The sequence below is a fragment of the Fusarium musae genome, chromosome 5 (genome assembly GCF_019915245.1).
Source record: "Fusarium musae strain F31 chromosome 5, whole genome shotgun sequence".
NCBI lineage: Eukaryota > Fungi > Ascomycota > Sordariomycetes > Hypocreales > Nectriaceae > Fusarium > Fusarium musae.
In genome coordinates this window covers 438,938-461,755 of record NC_058391.1, presented here as the reverse complement: position 1 = coordinate 461,755, position 22,818 = coordinate 438,938, and the positions used below count along the sequence as shown (strand labels likewise).

At 50.9% G+C, this 22,818-nt stretch overlaps 8 protein-coding genes across 8 annotated transcripts; 7 read left to right on the top strand and 1 right to left on the bottom strand.

Moving 5' to 3' along the window:
* Positions 1-270: 270 nt before the first annotated feature.
* J7337_006507 (uncharacterized protein) lies at positions 271-1,157 on the top strand (the record flags this gene model as incomplete). The annotated part of the gene is made up of 2 exons (XM_044824169.1): positions 271-329; positions 434-1,157. 2 exons carry the CDS (start codon positions 271-273, stop codon positions 1,155-1,157), a joined length of 783 nt encoding a protein of 260 aa, XP_044679826.1.
* Positions 1,158-3,210: 2,053 nt separating this feature from the next.
* Positions 3,211-8,765, top strand: J7337_006506 (uncharacterized protein; the record flags this gene model as incomplete). The annotated part of the gene is made up of 6 exons (XM_044824168.1): positions 3,211-3,669; positions 3,721-3,755; positions 3,917-4,617; positions 4,783-4,874; positions 4,918-7,586; positions 7,631-8,765. 6 exons carry the CDS (start codon positions 3,211-3,213, stop codon positions 8,763-8,765), a joined length of 5,091 nt encoding a protein of 1,696 aa, XP_044679825.1.
* Positions 8,766-9,404: 639 nt separating this feature from the next.
* On the bottom strand, positions 9,405-10,516 carry GCH1 (GTP cyclohydrolase 1; the record flags this gene model as incomplete). Its single annotated transcript, XM_044824167.1, has 3 exons — positions 9,405-9,710; positions 9,859-10,124; positions 10,180-10,516. 3 exons carry the CDS (start codon positions 10,514-10,516, stop codon positions 9,405-9,407), a joined length of 909 nt encoding a protein of 302 aa, XP_044679824.1.
* Positions 10,517-11,207: 691 nt separating this feature from the next.
* On the top strand, positions 11,208-12,218 carry J7337_006504 (uncharacterized protein; the record flags this gene model as incomplete). Its single annotated transcript, XM_044824166.1, has 2 exons — positions 11,208-11,798; positions 11,847-12,218. 2 exons carry the CDS (start codon positions 11,208-11,210, stop codon positions 12,216-12,218), a joined length of 963 nt encoding a protein of 320 aa, XP_044679823.1.
* Positions 12,219-14,195: 1,977 nt separating this feature from the next.
* J7337_006503 (uncharacterized protein) lies at positions 14,196-15,157 on the top strand (the record flags this gene model as incomplete). Its single annotated transcript, XM_044824165.1, has 3 exons — positions 14,196-14,210; positions 14,301-14,945; positions 15,002-15,157. The coding sequence occupies 3 exons, from the start codon at positions 14,196-14,198 to the stop codon at positions 15,155-15,157; spliced, it is 816 nt and encodes a 271-aa protein (XP_044679822.1).
* Positions 15,158-18,657: 3,500 nt separating this feature from the next.
* On the top strand, positions 18,658-20,154 carry J7337_006502 (uncharacterized protein; the record flags this gene model as incomplete). Its single annotated transcript, XM_044824164.1, has 2 exons — positions 18,658-19,356; positions 19,474-20,154. 2 exons carry the CDS (start codon positions 18,658-18,660, stop codon positions 20,152-20,154), a joined length of 1,380 nt encoding a protein of 459 aa, XP_044679821.1.
* Positions 20,155-20,835: 681 nt separating this feature from the next.
* J7337_006501 (uncharacterized protein) lies at positions 20,836-21,456 on the top strand (the record flags this gene model as incomplete). Its single annotated transcript, XM_044824163.1, has 1 exon — positions 20,836-21,456. One exon carries the CDS (start codon positions 20,836-20,838, stop codon positions 21,454-21,456), a length of 621 nt encoding a protein of 206 aa, XP_044679820.1.
* Positions 21,457-21,998: 542 nt separating this feature from the next.
* J7337_006500 (uncharacterized protein) lies at positions 21,999-22,781 on the top strand (the record flags this gene model as incomplete). The annotated part of the gene is made up of 2 exons (XM_044824162.1): positions 21,999-22,003; positions 22,040-22,781. The coding sequence occupies 2 exons, from the start codon at positions 21,999-22,001 to the stop codon at positions 22,779-22,781; spliced, it is 747 nt and encodes a 248-aa protein (XP_044679819.1).
* Between the last annotated feature and the right edge of the window lie 37 nt (positions 22,782-22,818).

Genomic DNA, 22,818 nt, shown 5'->3' with positions numbered 1-22,818 from the left:
GCGTATTACGATCATGGCTTGTCTCATTACTCGTGATGAAAGGGGTCAAGGCATCATGACTTGATTAGTCATGACTCCATCGCCCCTCCAACTCACGCTCACACCAAGTAAACATAATCAATCATCCATTCCCATCATCAACAATCATGTCACAGCTCGCAAGACCTATACCAGCTCTTTACGCCGTATATGTGCTCCGTTCAACAAAGCGTCATGCATCAATCTACATAGGTTCAACGCCACATCCCCCAAGACGCCTAAACCAGCACAATGGCATGGCACGAGGCGGTGCAGTACGCACTGCAAAAGACACACTACGACCATGGGAGGTCATGATACTCATAACAGGATTCCCAAGTTCAATTGCTGCCCTGAAATTTGAGTGCGTTGATGTCGTTATGTGTGAAGTTTGTGGCTGACTGGGTTTTCACAGATGGGCTTTAACAAACCCTCATTTAACGACACATATCTCAACAGAGGAGCGCATAACGACAAGGGCGCCAAGAAAAAAGGGGCAACGGAAGTCCCGGAAGCCTATTCATAGCCTGAGATCTGTGGTATCGAATCTTCACTTGCTCGTTGGCGTGTCGAGTTTTGCACGGTGGCCACTTACCCTGCACTTCTTTGTACCAGAGCCCAAGAAAGCCTGGGATAATTGGCTAAAGGCCAAGGAGACAACACCACGAGAGGGGATTAAGATCATGGAGGACTATGAACCAGACGAAGGGTCAAACGGGACCAAATCTGCTGAGCCCTGGGGTATTCGCGCCCTGCCACTGGATTATGCGCCCATCAAGCCATACGTCGAGAAGGCGCACAACGTCGTGAAGTTTGAACGAGAAGGGAACTGTGTCCACTGCCACGAAGCGCTAGAGTCAGGTCAAGGACTTCAACCAATGTGTCCTCACGACGGATGCGAAGCAATGGGCCATCTCGACTGCTGGTCAAAACACGCTCTCAAAGGTGAACCAAAAGAGATATTGCTCCCCCTATCATGCACATGTCCAAGCTGTGGCGGCAAGATAAACTGGAGCGACATGATGAAGGAGTTGACTCTTCGTGTGAGGGGACCGAAGGAGGTTGCGAAATTACTCAAGAAGAAACGGCGAACGAAGAAGGAGATTGCGGCTGAAGCTGCAGCTGAGGAGGATATTTGAGAATGGCTTGTTTTTTTTTTTTTGCTTTTGGCGTTAATATGATGATACCCGCTCTGCATTTCGTTGAACTGTTGTCAATGTTTGATGCTTCGGATGTGAACATACTTTTGATCAGTTGTTAACGCCAGCTGGACAGCTGGTTGTCATGATGGTAGTGCAGAGAAAGTTTAAGCCCTTGAATTAAGGTTTTGTCATTCTTTTGAGGCATCACCCAAGAAACAAAAAACCCGCATCCTGGAAGCAGAATGCCAATGTTCAATCAGCGAACGGCCTGCTAAGTCCTTGGAAATTCACCTGAGTCTCTTTGTCATTCAGGTCTGAATCCCAAGTTTTCTTGTTCCTGGTACTCTGCCAATCTGCCTGTTTGTTTGTAGCCTCACCCAAAATATCGTGTGCCCCGGTTCCCCACGCAATGATGCTGACCAGGGCCCCGGCGTTTGTGCTGAACGTCATCTCATCGTGATTGGCTCGTAAGCGGTCCATTATTAACTAACCCCTGTTCATTGAGAGTTCGATATCAGATTGGATTTTTTCTGGGCCCGCCTTTTGTCTCTGTGGCCGTCAGACTTTTAGGGGCATGCCATCGCTATTGAGCGGGACAAAAGGCAGCCACACAACTGGACAAGGAATATGATGATGCCAGTCAGCGCGTGACTGGTTTCAATGTCACCCATGCCCTGCCGCATTCGGATACCTCCTTCTCCATGACGACGTGGCCGTAAGATAATATTTTCTGGTCTGTCAGACCCCGTCCCCTTTGCATTGATCGTGATATTGATGCTGGATTTGTCGGGTCACAGGCTGGCGATGCTCAATGGATACCAATATGCCTCATAAGGCTGTGGCATTCTCCCTGAATTTAGCGGTTGCGTCGCAAACGTGCTGGTTAGAGTTCGACTAGACCCAGACGCCACATTGACCGCGTGCCGACACAGAGCCTTTCTTCCAAACCGACATCTTCTTTGTTCTTGACAGTGGATGCTACTTTTGTGGACATTGACGATGTGATTCTCGGTAATGGGGGCACCGGCCGGATGTCGTCGCTAGTGGGTCCGCCACATGAGTTTTCGGGGCCCTGTATCAGGACGGCGTTTTTGAGCGCTGAAACAGCCAACAACGCCTTGATTGGGAAGAAAAGGCATCGTTGGAACGCGATATGGCCTGCAATACAAGAAAAATGATACGATGGGCATTTTAGAGTCGTAGTTGTCCAGAAAATTCACTGCAATTCTTGTACTTGCTGGTCCGAACTCACCGGCCCTGCCTCCGTACAGTCACTGACAAAGAAGGCGGCGGGTACTTGTGCCTGGCGCCAGAATCGTACTAAACAGAGGTACCTACCTGCCCGTCCAGTCCACTTTTGTCTTTGGCGTGCACTTACCAGGAACCTCCTGCCGCACCCTGGCCTGGGCTTCCTTCCCTTCACACACCCTCGTCCCTTGTCCCTTCTGGGTTCCCTTTGTGTGTCTAGGTACCGTCCGTCCTTCGTCGCTCGCTCGCGCCTCCAAGATCTGGGATTCCCTCGACCCATTCCCACCTTCCCAACTTCCGTTCCCACTCACACCCTTCACCCTCCGCTCCTTCCTCACTTTTAATTCTTTCATTCAGCATCTACAGTCCCATCAGAGTGGCTGACGGCTTATTTCAAGCTATTACCACTACGAACATCAACTTTGGGACCTTGATTCGAAAGTCACGATAACTTCTGTGTGTTTTGCACAATCGGCCTTTTATATCGACTTACTCGTGAGTATATCCCGTGTTAGTTGGAGATACCCCCTCGTACTCCCTTCCATGGTATCAATCAAGTATAACTCACCACTAACATTAGACTCCAGGTGCGAAGATCGATATACATCGCCTTTCTAGTCATCATTGATACTTCGGTCCCTCGTCGCGATTGAGACCTTGTGGCCTGCGATGCTGGTGAATTATTGACGACGGCCTGCCCGAGTATGAAGTCGACGTACGCCGCGTAATCGTAACGCTCGACCGATCCCAATCCGCTCCTCTTTATTAGTCGCCGCTCAACGCATCGTCGTCCGCTCCCACCATGGTGTCAGTGCCAACTGTAGGCGCCGCGGCTCCTGCAGCCGCCCACAGCACGAATGCAAGCACGCGAAGCTCGCCTAGTGCTCCCGCTGGCACCTCATCGAAACCGAAACCCAAGGTGAATTCTAATGGATACCACCCGATCAATCCACAGACACCTCTCAGCTCACTCACGAGTGCTCCGCTGGATCTTACCTCCGTCGAACGTCGCGGACAGCCCACCGCAGTCAGGGAACCAGTCGTCAAGCAGAGCCGTCCTCACGGTCTACAAGAAGCACCGACGTACCGCCCAACGGAGGAGGAATGGAAAGACCCTTTCGAATACCTGCGGAAAATCACACCTGAAGCAAAGAACTTTGGCATCTGCAAGATTATTCCTCCAGATTCTTGGAATCCAGAGTTTGCCATTGATACCGAGGTGCGACAATCGGCGCAATCCCAGCGCGTTCAAGCTATCAATGTGCGATAGCTGTCGGTGATTTGTGCTAATTAATTAGAAATTCCACTTTAGAACCCGAAAACAAGAGTTGAACTCGGTGGAAGGGAGTATGTGTTACTCATTTTGACATTATCGCACTCGGCTCACATGTTGCAGGTACACGTGCCAACCTTACATATCTTGATGGCCTCTCAAAATTCCACAAACAACATGGAACCAACCTACATCGCTTACCGTACGTGGACAAGAAACCGCTTGATCTTTATAGATTAAAGAAAGCGGTCGAGTCGCGGGGCGGCTTTGAAAAGGTTTGCAAGCATAAGAAATGGGCAGAAATTGGCCGTGATTTGGGCTATAGTGGGAAGATCATGTCCTCTCTTTCGACCTCACTCAAAAACTCTTACCAACGATGGCTTTGCCCATACGAGGAGTACCTCAGACTCGCGAAACCCGGAGTTCACCAACAGCTGGAGCAAGAGTATGGTGGACCATTGACCCCGAGTCCTGCGCAAACTCCAGCTAAGCGATCAAATGTCAACACACCTCTCAGCATCCGAGGTGATTCCCCAGCGCGCAATGCTTCCGACACACTCCAGGCCAACATCATTGGAGTGAAGAGGGAAACGGATGGCGACACGCCCATGCCCGATGCCATACCCTCTCAAGCTCCAACATCTGGTGGATTCACACCAGTCAATTCGGGCGGGTTTACTCCCGCGAATGCTGGCTTCACAAGTGTCAATCGCAGTGTGACCAGTGAGCCAAAAAGCTTCACCCCTGACCCTAAGCGATTTGACAGCCCTGCGTCTTCAGCAAAGAACACTCCAGACAATCGAGCCTCCAGTCTAAAAGAAACAGCATTGAAGCGTCAGCTAAGCTACGAAAGCTCATCTGAATCGGCCAGAAAGGACACCGATATTGAGGATCCTGAAGGGGCTAGCGGCCGTCGCAGCAAGCGACTCAAGAAAGGTGAGTGATGACTGTTGGATTTCTCTTCCCTGCTGTCAATCCACATTGTCGCAACGTAGAGCATTTCCGTTTCCGACTTGAGTACCATACGCAGGGATTTTAGCTGCGATGACCGATCTCGCTCTTCATTGGCTCCATGATCATGGACTAACATTTCTGTCGTAGATGCTGTCCCCACTGTGGCTGGATCGCACATGACGCCATTCCGTCCTTCAGTGCCCAGGATTCCGCGAGAAGAGCCACCACCGCCAGGCGAGGTAAGTCAAGTCGTTCTCAAACGGGGATAAGCTGACTTTGTAGAAATGCGAAACTTGTGGTAATGGTGAAGATTCTGGTTCTCTACTGATTTGCGAGTCTTGCGACCATTCCTACCATCCAGCATGCCTCGATCCACCTCTGAAACGAAAGCCGGATAACGAATGGAACTGCGCACGATGTCTGGTTGGAGATGGCCAGTTCGGATTCGAGGAGGGTGGGCTTTACTCGCTAAAGCAGTTCCAGCAAAAGGCAAACGACTTCAAGCAGGGTTACTTTGAGAAGAAGATGCCATTCGACCACGAGCTCAACTGTCATCGACCAGTCACCGAGGAGGATGTTGAGACTGAGTTTTGGAGATTGGTTGCCGACCTAGAAGAGACAGTCGAGGTCGAGTACGGAGCTGATATCCATTGCACAACTCACGGCTCAGGATTTCCGACCGCGGAACGACACCCTCAAAACCCATATGCGACTGACCCTTGGAATCTCAACGTTCTTCCATTCCATCCTGAGAGTCTGTTCAGACATATTAAATCTGATATCTCTGGCATGACAGTTCCTTGGGTCTACGTCGGTATGATCTTTTCGACATTCTGCTGGCACAACGAGGATCACTATGCCTACTCTGCTAACTACCAACACCTGGGCGCAACCAAGACTTGGTACGGTATCCCGGGCGAGGACGCTGAAAGGTTTGAGAATGCCATGAAGGAAGCTGTCCCAGAGCTATTCGAAACACAACCGGATCTGCTCTTCCAGCTTGTCACTCTCTTGACCCCCGAACAATTGAAGAAGGCCGGAGTTCGTGTATATGCTCTGGATCAAAGGGCTGGCCAACTCGTCATTACATTTCCACAGGCTTACCATGCCGGGTTCAACCACGGCTTCAACTTCAATGAAGCTGTCAACTTTGCACCACATGACTGGGAACCTTTTGGACTGGCTGGTGTTGAGCGATTGCAGCTCTTCCGAAGGCAACCGTGCTTCTCCCACGACGAGCTTCTCTGGACCGCTGCGGAGAGTGCCGCGACAGGCCTGACCATCCAGACCGCGAAATGGTTAGCACCCGCCCTCGATCGCATACACAAGCGAGAATTGCATCAAAGGGAACAATTTGTTGCAAGGCATCTTGAAACAGCGCCTCATCACTGTAAAATCGGAGGAGGCAACGAAGATACATGTTCTTTGACACTTAAGATAGAAGACGAAGATGTTCAGGACGAAGACGAGCAGTGTTGCAGTTACTGCAAGGCTTTCTCGTATCTCTCGCGCTTCAAGTGCCTCCAGTCGGGCAAGGTCCTTTGCCTGCTCCACGCAGGCTATCACGCTTGCTGTGATCTGCCCGAGCAAGCTCGATTCCAAGGCGAAGGACACATCCTTTTCTTCAGAAAAGCGGACGAGGACATGGAGTCGATCTACCGCAAAGTCAAGGAGAAAGCACAAACTCCCGAGCTATGGGAGGAAAAGTACGACAAGCTACTTGAAGAAGAGGCAAGGCCGTCGCTCAAATCACTACGCGCGCTGCTTCACGAAGGCGAGCGCATTCCTTACCCTCTCCCTTCATTTCCTGTGCTTCAGGACTTCGTCAATCGATGCAATGATTGGGTGGGAGAGGCGACAAACTTCATTGTGAGAAAGCAGCAAAACCGACACAAGAATGACAAAGCCTGGCAGTCAAGCATGCGAAAGTCGATCGGCAACTCTGAGCAGGACCAGAAAGAGAGAGAGTCTCGGAATGTGTCAAACATTTATCGACTTCTTGATGAAGCCGAGCACATTGGCTTTGACTGTCCAGAGATTTTCCAGCTTCAAGAGCGCGCCGAAGCTGTCAAACATTTCCAGACGACTGCGGCGCAGGCTTTGAGGAACACCTCCACCTTGTCACAGAAGACGGTCAAGGAACTCCTCGAAGAAGGGCGCGGCTTTAATGTGGACATTCCCGAGGTTGACCAATTAATGAAGGTCCTGGAGCAGTCAGAATGGAATGAGAAAGCCTTTGCCAACCGAGGAGTGTACATGACTCTTCAAGAAGTCCAGGATCTTATTGAGGAAGGATGCAAACTTGGCATTCCAACATACAACGACCATTTGACCTTCTATCGCGACCAGATGCACGCTGGACAGCAATGGGAGAAGAAAGCCAAGGAACTCATTGTTGCTGAGTTTGTCCACTACCCACAGCTCGAAGCACTATCGCGCCAAGTGCAGATCAACGTGCTTCCTGTTTCGCAGGAGACTCTTGGCGCAGTTGATCAAATCCTTCACAAACAACGGGAAGCCCAGCGCCAGATCGTTTCATTGCTGGACCGGTGTCGACTCCCTGATTTGCACGACCGGCCCAAGTACTCAGAAGTCGTAGAGATCCAGAAAAGATTGGAAGACCTCAACTCGAAACCGGATGGAACTCTCGAACTCGAAAACGAACGCAAGCGTCACGAAGATTGGATGCGTAAAGGCAAGAAACTCTTCGGTAAATCCAACGCCCCGTTACATATCCTCAAGAGTCATCTTGAGTATGTACTGGAGCGCAACATGGATTGCTTCGACATCGAAAACGACACGCCTCGAATGCCTGGGGAGCCGGTTTCAAGAGAAGTTAGCCCCGAGCAAGGATCCAGCAAATGGGACGAAAGCCGATCTCGACAAGTCTTTTGTATCTGCAGAAGGGTAGAGGCGGGAATGATGATTGAGTGCGAAATGTGCCACGAATGGTAAGTTGTCACGAGAATGTTTTACACGTTACTAACACCACTAGGTATCACTACAAATGTCTCAAGATTGCCCGTGGCAAGGTGAAGGAGGATGATAAGTATACTTGCCCTATCTGTGACTGGCGGATGAAGATTCCCCGAGATGCTTCGCGACCGAAGCTAGAGGAGCTGCTGGCCCTCGCTGAGGAAATGGCATCATTGCCCTTCCAACCTGAGGAAGAAGAGGTTCTCAACAAAATCATCGACAATGCACAGAATTTCCGAAACCATATTGCCAACTATTGCAACCCGCTGTTGTCTACGGAAGCTGAGGCAGAGACCCAACGATTTTATCTGCGAAAGATTGAAGGGGCGGAGGTCTTGCTCACATACGAGACCAACTTCTTCCGCCAAGAACTTCATAAATGGTGCCCTGTGGCCCCTGAAGCCCCGCCGATCCAGGAGCAGTCCAGAAGCACACGAAAACCACGACCGACAAAACTACAGAAGATGTTGGTTGAGTACGGCGTTGACAATCCTGACGACCTGCCCGAGCACGCCCGAGGAAAGGCGAACAGTCTGCGCCGGAAGGCAGCCAACGCCGAAGCCGCAGCAGCCGCGGCGTCGCATTCTATGGGTGGAATCGGATCCGGGTATGGAGGGTCGGGATACTACCCACGTTCCGGTGAAGCTGGCAGCCCCAACAGCCACGGGGACCGTCGTGAATCGCAGTCCTCAGGCCATTCAAGAACCAACTCGGTAAGCATGGGTAATGGTATGCATGCTGGACCCCTGGGAGCTGGCGGTCCGCAGCTGGTTGTTGACTATTCATCAATGTCTTTGGAGGACAGAATCCTTCAAGGTCACGACGATGGCCTCAATTTCCAGACCGACGCTGAGAAGAGCAAAGCTTTGGAGATTCTCGCGAGGACCGAATTGGGCAGAAAACAAGCCGAGGCCATGTGGGGGCCAAACGTTTGGGGAACTGGACGTGGATCTATTGAGAGACGCGTATCCAATCCGATAGACGAAGAAATGATCAAGCATGAAGATGGCAACGTGGATCAAATGTTCAAGGAGATGACGAACCAAGACGAAGATGACGAGAAAAAGATCGACGCTGGGGGAGATGTCACCATGACCACGGCGTCCTTGGAAAAGGAGAGAAATGGGATGGACGCTCTTCTAGACGGGGAATGAGGATGGGATGACAAGGGGTGAAGGCGTTTTCGTTCGGTTTAAAAATACCAAGAAGGAAAAGGAGTCAGGTCGGGTCGGTAATGCCATTTGGTGTTTGTTCTTGAGCTAATTTTGTTTGTACGAGATCCATACAAGGGCGTCTGAGATGGGTGATTCGAGAATACCACACCACATACATGAGGTTGTACTGGTTATCAGACCAGGCTATGTTACATAAACAATGGGCGGCTACGTTACGTTATTAATGAGATTATTTCATTCAATTCGAAACTCTAAACATGGTTGTGATATGATATTCTCCAGGGCGTTGAGCCCGGACATCTAATGGGACAATGGCTAATAAACGCTGTACCCGCCTGTTTTCCTAGAAAATTTGATGATGACAACTTGGACCCGACCGAATTTGTTGAAGACATGGCCTCTTTCTTTCTTTTGTCCCAAAACCGCCCTTTGGAGGAGAACGTTTCCTGAACCGTAACGCCGACAATGCAGATAAATCAATGGTGATGGTACTCGGTGCATGCACTTCTTATGAGATGCACCCTTCCTATACATGATGAATGTTCTTCATAGGCTTATCGTTTCCATCATAAGCATGTTGAAGATTGCTTCGGCCTAAATTTGCGACCGTGTTACTCTTTATCGGTTGATACCAATAAGGTTGAGGAACTCATTGCGCGTCTTGGACTTCTTCTCGAAGCAGCCAAGGACACAGCTCGTGATGGTGCTGGTGGTGGTCTTTTCGACACCGCGCATCACCATGCACAGGTGGCTCGACTCCATGACCACGGCGACGCCCTGGGGCTTGAGGATCTCCATGATGGCGTGGGCGACTTCCTTGGTGAGACGTTCTTGGATCTGTAGACGGCGGGCGAACATCTCTGCGATTCGGGGGAGCTTGGATAGGCCGATGACGGTCTCGTTGGGGATGTAGCCGATGTGCATCTGCGGGGGGGAAAAGTCAGCTGTTTGTTCGTGCGATTTCGGAGGGGGGAGCGCAAACCTTGCCGGTGAATGGTACGAGATGATGCTCGCACAGAGACTGGGGAATTGTTAGCTGTATTTCTGCAATTGAGTGTCGAAAAGAACTTACAAAGATCTCAATGTCCTTGACGATGACCATTTCGCTGTGTCCCTCTCTGAATAGAGCTTCGTTGACCATGGTTTCAATGTTGTCCTGGTATCCCTTTGTCAAGAATAGCAGGGCCTTTGCGTAGCGCTCCGGGGTTTTGAGAAGACCCTCGCGATCGGGATCTTCACCGACACACTCTAGAATAGTGCGCACAGCACCGCTCATACGTTCCAGTCGCGCAGCCTGCTGCTCCTCCGTCTCCTCTCTGCGCTCTCTCGTTCCCCGACCTTAACACCGTCAGTAAGCGCAACCACAATCACCATCGGTAAAAATAAAACATACTGGGTCGACTGAGCCCATCAAAGTCAATGACAGGACTAGGAGATCTAATCTTCATCACAGCGCCCTCCTCTTCAGGAACGCTCTGGGGTGCAGCAGCGCGGCGCTTCCGGGGGAGAGGTTCATCGCGGGGATCTCGCGAAGCTTTGGCCAAGCTATTGCGACGCTGGGCGAAAGCGCTGGGCTTTGCGCCATTGACAGCGACAGTGGTATCGCCGTTCTTTCTCTTCTTCTCCTTGCGCTCGCGACGGCGCCTGCGGGAGTCGTCGCTGCTGGACGAGGAGCCCGAGATGCTTGCGACGTCGTGGGATCTCTTCTTTCCGTCTTCGGAGGTGGGCATGGTGGCGATGTGAAACTGAAGAAGAAGAGCAAAAGGGAATTGGGGAGAGAGAGAGGATGGAGGAGAAAGAGGGGGGATAAGTACTATGTATTCTTTATGAGTCAAGTCAAGAGAAGAAAAAAAAACAGGCGATAATTGACGACGAGACTCAAGCCAAAGAAAAGAGTAAAGTACGGAAACCGAATCGATTGAGTCAGGGTCCAAATGTCTCTCTCACGCCAAAATGTAAGCCAATGACCGGATCCAAACGCCGAAAAAATAGAGGGGCTCCACGGGATTCGCGGGGAATGAACTGCAATTATTTTCCCACGCGGGTTTGCTTTATCTTATCAGCAGCTCTTTTGACGTCAACGGCCTAGCAGCTTTTTGTCTCAGACTCTCACTGGTCAGCAGCAGAAACGGTCGCTGACGCCGTGGGTCCGATCATGTGGATACGCACGTGACTGGACATCCATCACGCCCGTTCCGTTCGGAATAGCAGACGCGTTATGTGCCTGATGCACCGGATCATCCTCCGAAAGCCGTGACGAAGAGAGACGCCATCTTGTGAACGACTTTGCGAAAAACGCCGATATCGAAGAATACGTATCTTTCTCGAAGAACGCCTTCTCGGAATACCTCGCTGTTGCTTGCTTAGTTACATCGCCTTTCATTTTGAACCTCTCCCTTTCACATCTCGATATCAATCACGATGGCTTCTCCGCCGTACGCAACCTCTCCATCAGGAATGTCACCTCCCTACCCATCACCCGCTCAGATTCCCAACAAGAAGCGCCCATCAACTCTCGACGGCTCTGCACCTCCTCACAAGCGCCGCAAACCCTCCCAGACCTCCGTCTCAACCAGCTCCGCAGCGCATCCTCTTCGCCAAACATCCTTCCCTCCCGAAGCACGATCTCCATTCCCACGCTCTCCATCCGTAGATGCCCAGTCCCATGTGAGCGGCAGCGCAGTGAGCACAACAGCCAGCGCAGCACCGAAGAAGAAACGCGGCCGCAAGGCGAAGAACGCCAAGGCAGATGATGCTCGTGAACAGACGCCCAGTCTTGTCGGAGGACGGGCGCCTACTGCTGTGAGCGGACAAGGGGGTGAAAAGGAGGATGACGATGAGGATGATGAAAAGGCTGAGATGGCGCTCGAGGATGTCGTTGCCAGAACGCAGGAGCAGAAGCAGGAGGAGATTCGACTGCGAGCTATGCTTGTTGAAGCTTTTGATTCTCAGCAGTATAACCGATATGAGCTCTGGCGTGCAGCTAAATTGGCTGATAGTGTCGTCAAACGAGTATGTTTATCTCTACGAGGGTCCAATTCTTGATACTGACATTTACAGGTCGTCAACGCCACGGTCTCTCAATCGGTTCCACAGAACGTTAGCACAGCTGTCAAAGCAGTGGCCAAGCTCTTCGCTGGTGAGATCATCGAAGCCGCTCGCAATGTACAGGGAGAATGGATCCACGCTGGAGAGAAGCAGAGCGAACTACCTACACCTCCACCCTCGACAAACGACGACCCTGCTGCAGCAGAGGAAGAGATTGATCTCAAGCGCGGTCCCCTCCGACCCGATCATCTACGCGAGGCCTGGCGCCGCTACAGACTATCTGGAGAGAGCCGCGGTGTAGGCGTGCAGCAACTCTGGCATGCCCAGCAGGGCGATGGAGTTGAGCGCTTTTCGACCCGTACAGGAAAGCGACTTTTCAAGTAAGCTATGACGAATGACAGGCAGCTACAATAAGGATGAAAAGGCTGCGATGCAAGAAAAAGAGCGAGTCACGATGGGTGGAAAGGAGATTGCACAGGATGATCGCCAAGACATGGTCTAGATGAGTGACATAGACCTGACTTGGCAGATATGGAGATGGGATGGATTCTTTCAAGCGTAATAATGATACCCCCAAAAATCCTGAAACACAACAGGAAATGGAACTTTGTACAATACTACCCAAATCAAGAACATGAACAAGGCATATGCCAAGAAACGTCGTTTATCGGAAATAACAATGACCCGAATGAATACTCAGTCATTTGATAAGTACCATGTAACTCGTAAAAGACCGAAATTTGCTCATATTGATCCAGTGGGCTGATTGTATTTCCACGTGGTTGATCGGGACTTGTGCAAATCACATACTGAAACGAGTAAAGCTTTGCACGGCACAATTTATCCAGATTGACAAACCTTGTGTACGAAGTCACGAATGACATGCAAGTGTTCCTGTGCCTTTTAGACCTTCGTATACTAACTAGCCGCTCTAAACCCCGTAAATAAGGCACTGCCGGCTGAGTCTGGGAGTGTGGGGAGCTAGCTAAGGTAGCAGCAAAAAGGATGCTCGGATTAGCGCACGCCATTTCAGTCAGAGAGTGCCGGGGGTGGTTGCTGTTGATAGGGAGCAATTTCCGTGGAGTGGAATCATCTTGGATCGCTGATACCAGTAATACAACGCTCGTACTTGGCCGGCGGTAATAACTATCTCATGAGACTTGCCAAGCGGGACCGCGGGGCATATGGGAAAGTCGGCACGTACACAGCCACTTTGTGCAAGTTGTAGCTGTTGAACAGTCTTGATCGATTGGAGCCAAGTCTTGGCTGCTGAGGTCTCGACTCTTGACCTTGACACTCTGACAGTGGGCTCCGCTTGTCTTTGTCTATCAAGTGCGGAAACTCCTACGACCTTTTTGTATGATGTAGGGAATACCTTGGCCAAGCTGATGATGATGTTGCATATTCAGCCTCGGTTCAGCATGGCCAAGAACACCATGTCATTGTTTGGTCAGCTCGTAAACCCAACAGATATCATTCCGACGAAGGGGAATCCTTCAGTGACAGCTCCTACGCCCAAGGAGTTCAGACCTGGTCTTGGCAGACCTTGCAGGGCCTAGACTCATCAATCGACGTTCTGTCCCTGAGCTCACCGACCTGCAACAGTGGTCTCTCCTCCAAGGAGATTGGTCTCAAGCTTGCCCTTCATCACCTTAAATCGTCAACATCGCAGCTTAATCGGCTATGAGGAGCCGAGAGGCTTGCTTGGCGGTCGGCTGGACCGAAAGACCGTGGCGCAGCAGCTGCGAGCCCAGCAATGCGTTGAGAATTATGGGGCGCCTAGTCCTCTGGGCATCCCGCAATCAGAGACAGAGCTCCCTGTAGCTCCCTGCAGCTCCCTGTAACACTCGGGTCTTATTCAGTCAAGGGAGGTTAGGGCGGAAAACTCGACATGTGTATCCACCAGCTTCTGCCTGTAAGCAACGTTTCACAGGCAGATTGTGATTTGAGTCTTTGCGTGAGACGGTCGGGTCGCTTTGGATTGCTGTAATTATTGCAGAGAACTTCAGGAAACTCTGGGTGTGTTAAGCTTTGGAGTTCATCTCGAAAAAAAAAAGACCAATAAAGTCAACAGGTCCGATTGAGCAATGCAACGCACGAAGTCGTGATAGGGTTGCCATGGTTCAATATGTTTAAACATGACTGGCGCTAGCGTTCCTTGACATCGGCTGGATCTGCACCGTCAGGACATGGATCTTTCGCCAAGAAGTCAGTGCTTGGCCATCAACGCGCGTCCTGCTTGGCGAGTCAAACGGTACCTACATCAAGAAGAGCTCGAGTCTCATATGGGCTGGCTTTCGCTGCCATCATTGACGTAGCTTAGACTTTGGATCGGCATCCAGATGAACTGTATTTGCCAATATGACAGGAGGAAAGGTGAGTTCTGATTCTCATCTTGCTGGCCTTTGTCGCCAGCTGGGTTCGTCCCGTTTTGCAGTGTACTTTGTCTGACACATTCCCCTGCAGAAGGAGGGCTCGACCAACCCATCAGCTGTCCGGATTCGTGACAATCAACGACGGTCCCGTGCACGACACAAGGAGTACGTCGAAGGTCTGCAGAAGAAGCTTCAAGACTATGAGCGCCGAGGTGTTGAAGCGACGTTGGAGATGCAACAAGCAGCCCGCAGTGTTGCTGTCGAAAACTCACGCCTAAAAATCCTGCTAGGGTACCACGGTATCACCAATGAGGATGTTGAAAAGTTCTTGCAGAGCTTTCCAGACCAACCCGCTTCCGAAGCCGCAAAGGCAACGATTTCGCAGTCAACATCTGGCCAACCGCTTCTCGCCGCTGCACCTAAGATTCCTCTCCAACCTCTGTCAAGAGGACACTCAGCAGAACCTCCGAGGTCAGCGTTACCGCCTCCCCATATCGCACCAGAAAACACGAGTACTCGAGATGTGGTGGACGCCGTCGTAGGAATCAAGAGAGACGCTCGAAAAGCTGGTCTTTCCAGTGGGCCAGCACTTCCTTTACCAGTAGAGCAGCGTCAACCGCTGTTGCAACCTCGACCTCAACCACCCATTCTGCCAGCGTTGCCAGCTCTCGTCCTCGGTCAGGGTAGGCCAGACCCCAATCCCCTCGATAAACTCTCAGTTCTTGCGACAGCGAGCGTACATCAAGAACCTGACAAGAACAAGCACCACCGCACACATTCAAATGCCGATAGCCTTCGTGTACCGAGCCCGTCAATACTGGGACAGAGTTCGCCAGCGTCGTCACATACAACCCCCAGTCGAATAAGTTCGACATCTCCATGAAGCCAGAAGAGCGGATACAGCTGGAATACGGCACAACAAGTATCCATACCAACGTACATATTTGACAACACAGTCCATCGAGGGAATATGGTTGAGGAGTCTGGCGGCGAATTCGTAAAAAGAGATACCAAGAAGCGGAAGGAGAACGGAGTTTTTGAAGGCGTTGAGTTAACTGAACAACACCATAAAAGGTAGCTTTGCCTTTGCCTCGTTGCACGCATGGCCAGGCACTACCGGACACAAGCACAGGCTAACAAAGTTCTTGACACCAGCCTCAATGTCCAGGGGGATGCACCAGGTTGATGTCAATGGTGCTCAATCCAGGACCAGGGCCGAAAACAGAAGCAATGGAAGCAATGCTGCCATCGAGCAGGCGTTGACAACGAATATTCTCATTGGAAGATTTTCGATACATGAGTAACGATACAAGTCGCTGGCGAGATACGAAAGACAACGAGCTTCGGAGTTGGAATAGATTAGAATTGGTTTCAGGTTGCCATTGTCGAGAAGAGTGATACCAAGTGTATCGATCGAATCCGGTGGAGGCTGTAAATCTTGGCGATTGAAGTTGAGATCTTGTCTGGCATGGCGAACTCTGGGCGTGAGATGGTCGGGTATAAGAAGGGCTGTCTCTAGTCGCTCAGATGGGAGGCCGCCAGGTGGAGATATAAGCTTGCAAGGGCGAAAGAGTCCCAGAAGGCGGGGAACATGGGTTAGCCGCGCGAGTTGGAGGGCGTCTCTCGAAGCTCGTTGGAGGAAGGATTCTCAACATCTTGGTGTGTCGAGGCAAACACGAGACAGAAGCAACAATTAGCCACACGAATAAACGTCAAAGTAACAGCACCTTCTTTCTCCAATTGTAGGTCTCATCACTGTGAACGGCTTGTCTAGGGAAGGCAAAAAAAACCAGAAACTTGATCAGACTCGGGTAAGATATCATAAATTTGGGGGTGCCACTGAGGAGTTTTTTCTCAAGCAACAGGGGCCAGAACAAACTCTTTTAAAAGAGTCCCCTCTTTCAAGATACCTTAACTGAGATTTGACTCGCAAAAGAAGCCCCTTTCAGAGAAGTTCTCTTGTTGGCCACTGATATTGGAGTCCTCCCAAGCCGAGAGAACCGGGATCCAGTTGTTGATCCACACCAGCGTCATATTGACCCATAGAACTGCAAGGTTGTCGGAGGGTTGGAAATGAGATTAGATAGGGAAGGATTGATGATCTCTCGGCCGAGTGGGATGAGGCAGAATTTGCTGTAGTTTGCTGCGATTTGCTGTTGGTGGTGGTGGTTGGATTGGTGTGTGGTGTCCGCGGAATTGTCGAGGTCGGCAGGGGCGGAGCTGCAAGCGAACTAAAGGGGGACTGGCTGGTACGCTCTGTGTTGAGGTGAAAGCTTGGCGAGAATTGGCGAGAATTGGCGTAGCAGATCCAAGGTGAAGAAGGCCGGAGAGAAGATCGAGGAGGAGGCAGAATGAGTTGAGGAAGAAGAGAAGTCGAGCAGAGAGCGAAGTCAAGCAGGGAAAAGACATCTAGAAGAACGGGATGTGGGCACGCGACCGCGTTCCTGCCACGATGGGGCCAACCTGGAAATCCTGAATGACAGAGTCTCTTTTGATCAAACAAGAGACACCTTAAAAATAAAAGGAGAGGTATGCAATTGAAGAAGAAGGAAGCCAGATAGAAAAGCCGGTGATGTGGTCTTGAACGAGCCGCACTTGCAAGCATCAAATTCATGACGTCGTGGGAGCATACCAATCGGCACACGCGGGTGACAGTCACCGTAGCTTCAGGCCCTGCCAGGGACCGGAAAGTGGGTGCTCACCCCCCTGTAAGCCACCGTAACGATCGTCATCTCATGTGGCGACAAGGGGGTCAAGACTCCGTGGGTGGGATTTTGGTGCATGATTGGTGGACTCGCTAGGGAACTCGCTTGGTTCAAATAAGCTTAATCGTCTCAAGGTGTGGCTTTCGGGTTGTTATCCGGGCAAGGTTGAAAGGTTCTTGGCCTTGTTTTGTTGTGAAGGGTTGAATGTGGGAGGGATTTGTGCAGTTGTTGCGTTGTTCAGTTGGGTTGAAGAGAGAGGTTTGTTCGTGTAAGTCAAGGCCAACAACAGAACAGGCACTCGCACGACTGTTGGTCGTTATTGTAGCAGCCATGGAGTGAATCAGGCTGCATGAAATTGGACAGACCAACGAACCAAAGGCCTTCGAAATCTCACTCGCAACAGTTTCGCGGGAGGGTTCGAAGTTTAAATGTTGGTGAGGGCTAAGATGGCCGCGCGGCCTCGCCAACGAGTTGGTTCCATAATTGGTGGTGGCAGTGCATCCAACCGACTAACTCGATCCTATTCAACGTCACTCGTCCGCGGGAGCTTTACTTGTAGTAGAAAGGCCTTGAAAAAAGTATCAAGATATGTTTCAAAGAAGAGCCACGCCAATTGGACAGCTGTGCTTGTTGGCGGTACAGCTGTGGTTGAGGTGATTTGGAATTTGAGGTAATTGCCGACCCCAGAAACATCAAGCAAAGTAACCAAAGTGAGTGCAGATGAACAAATGGACTGTGACTTTGTTCAATCCTTGGTATTAGGTACTTGGCCAGGGCAGTGCCTTACAATCCACATATTGTAGTATGGCAGTTCTTTCCTTGAGGCAGCGCCTAAACCGTCTGCATCTTCCTTCCTCGCCAGGGTAAAGTAGACGTCTAGCTTTCCAACACTGAGCTCATGAGAAACTTCCATCATCCATCATCCATCATCATCATCCATCAATCCATCCATCTTCATCAAACGCATCAATAATCCCCATCACATTCTACCCAAGCACATCTATTTTCTACCCTCTTATCACAACCATGCAAGTCAATTGGCGGCTTGAAGAAGACCTTACCAAATGGGTCATTGACGACGATCCAAACCTACGCCTGACCTTTGCTCATATCGAGGGGCCTCCAGGCTCAAGCAAGGCAATCGAACTACCAAGGCGAATCCTCGATTCGCGTCGAATTCTTGATCATCGCCGTACCACTATTTTTCAGGTTCTTCCCGGCTTCAAGAGGAATGCAGTGGTCCAAGGTCAAGGGTCTTGGTCACCGGACCATAAACTCGAGAAAGATCAACATCAACCTGAGCTGAAGGCTCAAACATACCAGGAAACATTAGAATATCTCAAGATCGGCTACCGGGAAGGGAGATAGGAGGAAATGCCCCATCAGTCAGGTCGGATAATCTTTCTCCTTGAGGCTGACCCTGACTATTCGGCGGATTATGCCTTAGCATTGGCTGCCATCACGACATTCGCCGTGCACAAAGCAACAAACCAAAGTGCCGTGCATATCAAGGTGGCAACTGTATCGTGGGAACCAATCCACCCAGTCACGAGACGGCTGTTTCAGCAATACCTTGGTGCCCTCGGCGCCTGGGGGAGTATTTCCGAATTCTTGCTTACAAAATCTGAACCCCTGCCAGCAAACCCTGTGGTTCTCAAGGACCTACGGATACCCTCGAGTCTGCTTAAGTATGGTACAGCGTCTAATGACACTGGGAGTCTATGCCTGCGTTTTCGGGACGCAATGCATGATGCTGCGGACCTGGATAAACGGAACACTGAGCCATCAAAATGGGATCCTTGGATCACAGCATCCACCTCAAAGGGGAACTATGATACGATCCCATCAGCTTTGAAAGACCCCGGAGTCGAGCTACAAATGCTTCATCTGAATGCAGACTTCAGATTAGCAGAACGCTTGCCCTCCTACTACACTGTCAGCATTTTTGCGAGTCCTACGGTCCCTCGGCTCATCTTCGATCGCCGCTCTCGTCAGCTACTGCACACATTTCTGTGGATCTCAGAGTCGGAAGAACTTCAGCAGTTGTCTTGGCGTTTCCGGGTTCAGAGTTATCATCCTCCCGATATTCTGTGCCTTGATCACTTCACCCAGCATCGCGCGAAAGAACGACGATTGAAAATCCGAAATGAACACGCCGAAGGGTTCGTGGTTGCCCTCTATGATTATATGGAATGGCCTCGGACCATTTGGGACTTGTTGAATGTTGTTCAAGAGAAAGATGATGTTTTCAGTCTTGCTCGTAGTCGCTTTCACTTCTCAGGAATCACGATAAGTGATGAAGTCATACCCGGAAGATCCAAATTACGGCCAAGAGCAAGCAACGGCGACGCACTCTATGCTATTTTGCCACAGGTCAATTACGACTCGCGTGTCGCTCATTTCCTCAGCATGGATACAAGCTCCTTGATCGTCATGCTAAAGGTACACCTTGCCCCGATGTTAGCAGCAGCAAATGAACCTCTGGAACTGCTCCATGTCCAGAAACTTGACTCGGAAACCATGATAAAAATAAGAGGATGCTTAAACGAATGCTCCCAGGTATGCGACGCCGGCGAGTGGGTACGTCGCAGCACTCTATGGGCAACCGCAGGCCTAGGGGGCATGATCGATGCCGATGACAACGACCTACCGTCCCCTCGTTTCACCACCCCTTTGGCTGATAGTAGCATCCGGGTTCTCACGGCTGTATCCGCATGGGTGTCGAAATTCAGTGGGACTATCGACAGAATCCTACGCGCGAACGAAATGGAAGTGGAGGAATTGGGCAATTTTCAGGAATCTGTGAATGACCACAACTATAACGAGATATCCCGAGACCTGCTGCGCGCATATTCACAGCAAGTGGCTTATGCATCCAAGCCCAAAAAGAAATTGGAAGGGGGAGAGCTGCCCAGGCTGTACGACTTTATGACCAAGAAACTTTTCAGCCCCAATCCAAATCTTGCAGTGATCGATTGGAACTACCTCTTCAAGCAAGAAAAGAGGGCGTATGGTGTTTATACGCATTTGAAGCGCTTGAAAGACGGAGGGACCACTGTTTGTAACTGGACTTGGATTCCTGATCAAGTATGGGAGGAATTCGAAATAGCCATGGAACTGGCTCGGGGGTGGCAGCCACGTCGGGATAAGGAGAATAACGATGAGTTTTGGCAAACTAAATTTGGAACCACCCCGCTCAGAGAGGAAAATGGGGTGCTCTTCGATCACCAGGAGCTGTAGAACAGAGAATACCGTAATATAACTTTAGTACTCTTTGACCATCCTCAAGTTTCGTTGTTGTGGAACGTACAGTTATTGTCAAGGTCACTCTTGAACTTGAGGCCACTCCCAAGTCCAAGATGCGGTAGATGGTGAGGCACGAACTGGGTGGGAGGGTCGGATGGGCGTCTCCAACGATGGAAAGAAGAATGCGGCCTTGTGGTTCGAGATGAAGTGTAGTGATTTCGCTGCGAGGCGGGGTAACAGGATGGACGAAGTACAGGAAGCATCTTCAAGGGCTTTTCCCTTTCCAAGGATCTTTGGGCTCCTGAACTTGGTATCTGTTCACGAGAACAGCCCATGAAGCTGAAGCGACAGCAAGGAACTGTTTTTATTGAGAGTTCATTGTTCTCGTCTACACAGCTTGACCAGGCGTAATGAATCGTATTTCACGCTTTCTATTGTTGCTGCTGAGATTTGCTGGGCAGCTGCGTGCCAGTTGCGAGCTCTAGTACGGTGTTTTTGTGGGAGACTCACCGAGCTCCTGAACAATAGGGCGAGTTCCCCTACTTCAACTACCGCCGCACAACCTCCCTTTTCCTCCTTTTCACACACTCAACACTCGAAAATCGCGAATACAAAGTAAACCAGTCTGATAGTAACTTCTTCACGAGTCCAAAGTCTTATCCTTTCTTCGTTAACATGCCGCACCCCCGTATCCCCGGATTCGCGGCCATGAAGCGTGCTGACCAAGGCGCCAAGCAAGAAACCCGCCCCGAGTCTCAAAACAAAGGAGTTACTCTTGTTGAGAGTTTGGCACTTCGCAGTGTCACGACAGAAAAGACTTCCGGTCTCAGACTCGTGAACAATTCTCCTGGTGGCGGGCACCAGGAGAACGTCGTTGCCAAAGTCCCTGGCCTCGCGGGGACTTATGCCGCGGTCATAGACAACCCCGACAGCCTCATAAAGGCATACAGAATACTCCCGCGAGGCAGAATCAGCGTGATCTTTGCTGTGCCCCCGAACGGGCCGGGGGCCAGTATGACCTCCACCGAGATTCCGTGGTCGGCACTGAAGGCCGGAGAGGACGAAGCCGCCGCCACACCAGACACACCAGAGAACGAAAGCAACGACGACCAAGCCCTCGACGACGGCGAGGCTGTTTTTGATGATGACGAGACCGTCGTCGGAGAGGATCACAGCCTTAAGAAGGGGGCTCGTGAAGAGGACACCGAAACCTCTGCTCAGCCAACTACCACCACCACCGCGCCCGCGACCGAACCGGAGGTGCCCTACCCAGACTTGCTGGGATTATTCATTTAAATTCAAGGTCATTGAAGCCTCAAGAGAGAGGTGGAACAGTTATTGACATTCTACAGGCCATGAACGCGGAGTGTGCACACCAGCGCACACGGCTCCATGATCCGACAGGAAGAGTAAGTGCCCTCGAATTTCCAACTGCTTTGCTTGATACTGACTGTTGAGTTTCAAAGGGCCCAGAAGCCGCGATTATGCCTTCCATTAGTAGGTAGCATCCATTGGATGATTGACCGCCGCGAGTGCTCTTGCTGGAGATAGACATGAGCCCAGAATACACCTTCTCTTTCTTGCCCGTAACCATACCATATCCCATCATCGAGTCCGACTTTCCTTTTCTGATCCCCCATTTGCTTCCACCTAATTCCTGGGCAAGAGTGAGCTGCGCTCCCTGTGACATGAGTACTTTAGAACCATCGTCCATCTCCTCCTTGACCAAAACATCAACCAAACATCATTCTCTTCTTGACCCATCATCATCACACCAACAAGTTTACACATCTCATCACAAACAGCACATTTTTTATCATCACAGAAATACCATCACAATGGTGTGCTTTTTAAAAGTTTGTTGCCCCTGCTTCTTCAGAAGACACCGTGCCGGGTCAAGCCGTGGCGGATCATTCGAGAGCGACAGGCCAAGCTCGGAGCGAAGGCTCGGCAACAGGCAGCCAGAGGCTCAGGAGGGCGGCGAACCTCCGCGAGAGGTCGAGTTGCTAAACCAAGATGCTGCTGAGCAGCCAGATGCTCCCCGAATCGGCCCTCAGCCAGACAACGAGATAACGTCATTCCCCCGGCTCGATGGAAGCTCAGACGGCGACAACCCCTCAAATGATGTCTCTCAACAAGACCCCCCTCAGCGTGGCACTGGCATTGCTCCGCAGGCCAACGACACTCAGACGAATATCGGCAACACTTCAAATAATGTCTCGCAGCAAGGCGCCCCTCAGCATGGCACCCCTAAACCACGCAGCAGACGAGAGTCACACAGCACCACAGCAGGTCCATACGCTCCATTACTATTACGTGATCTTCTGGAAAGCAACTCAAGTTCTTCAGCTAGTGCTTCGCAGGCCAACGACACTCAGACGAATGCCGGCAGCCCTTCAAATGATGTGGAAAGCGCCAGCGGTTCTTCAGATGGTGATCCTCAGGCGAATGGCTGCAACCCTTCAAAAGATGTGGAAAGTACCGGCGCAGACGGTGCTCAGCAGGCCAACAACACTCGGACGAATAGGGCTCAGAAAAGCAGTGGTTCGAAACGCGGCCAAGATTCGATTATGTCCGAGAGAGAAAAAGAGGTGCTATACCTTATGGCTCTACTCCGTTGATACTCTGAAGATCAGAATGACGACAATCATCCGAATG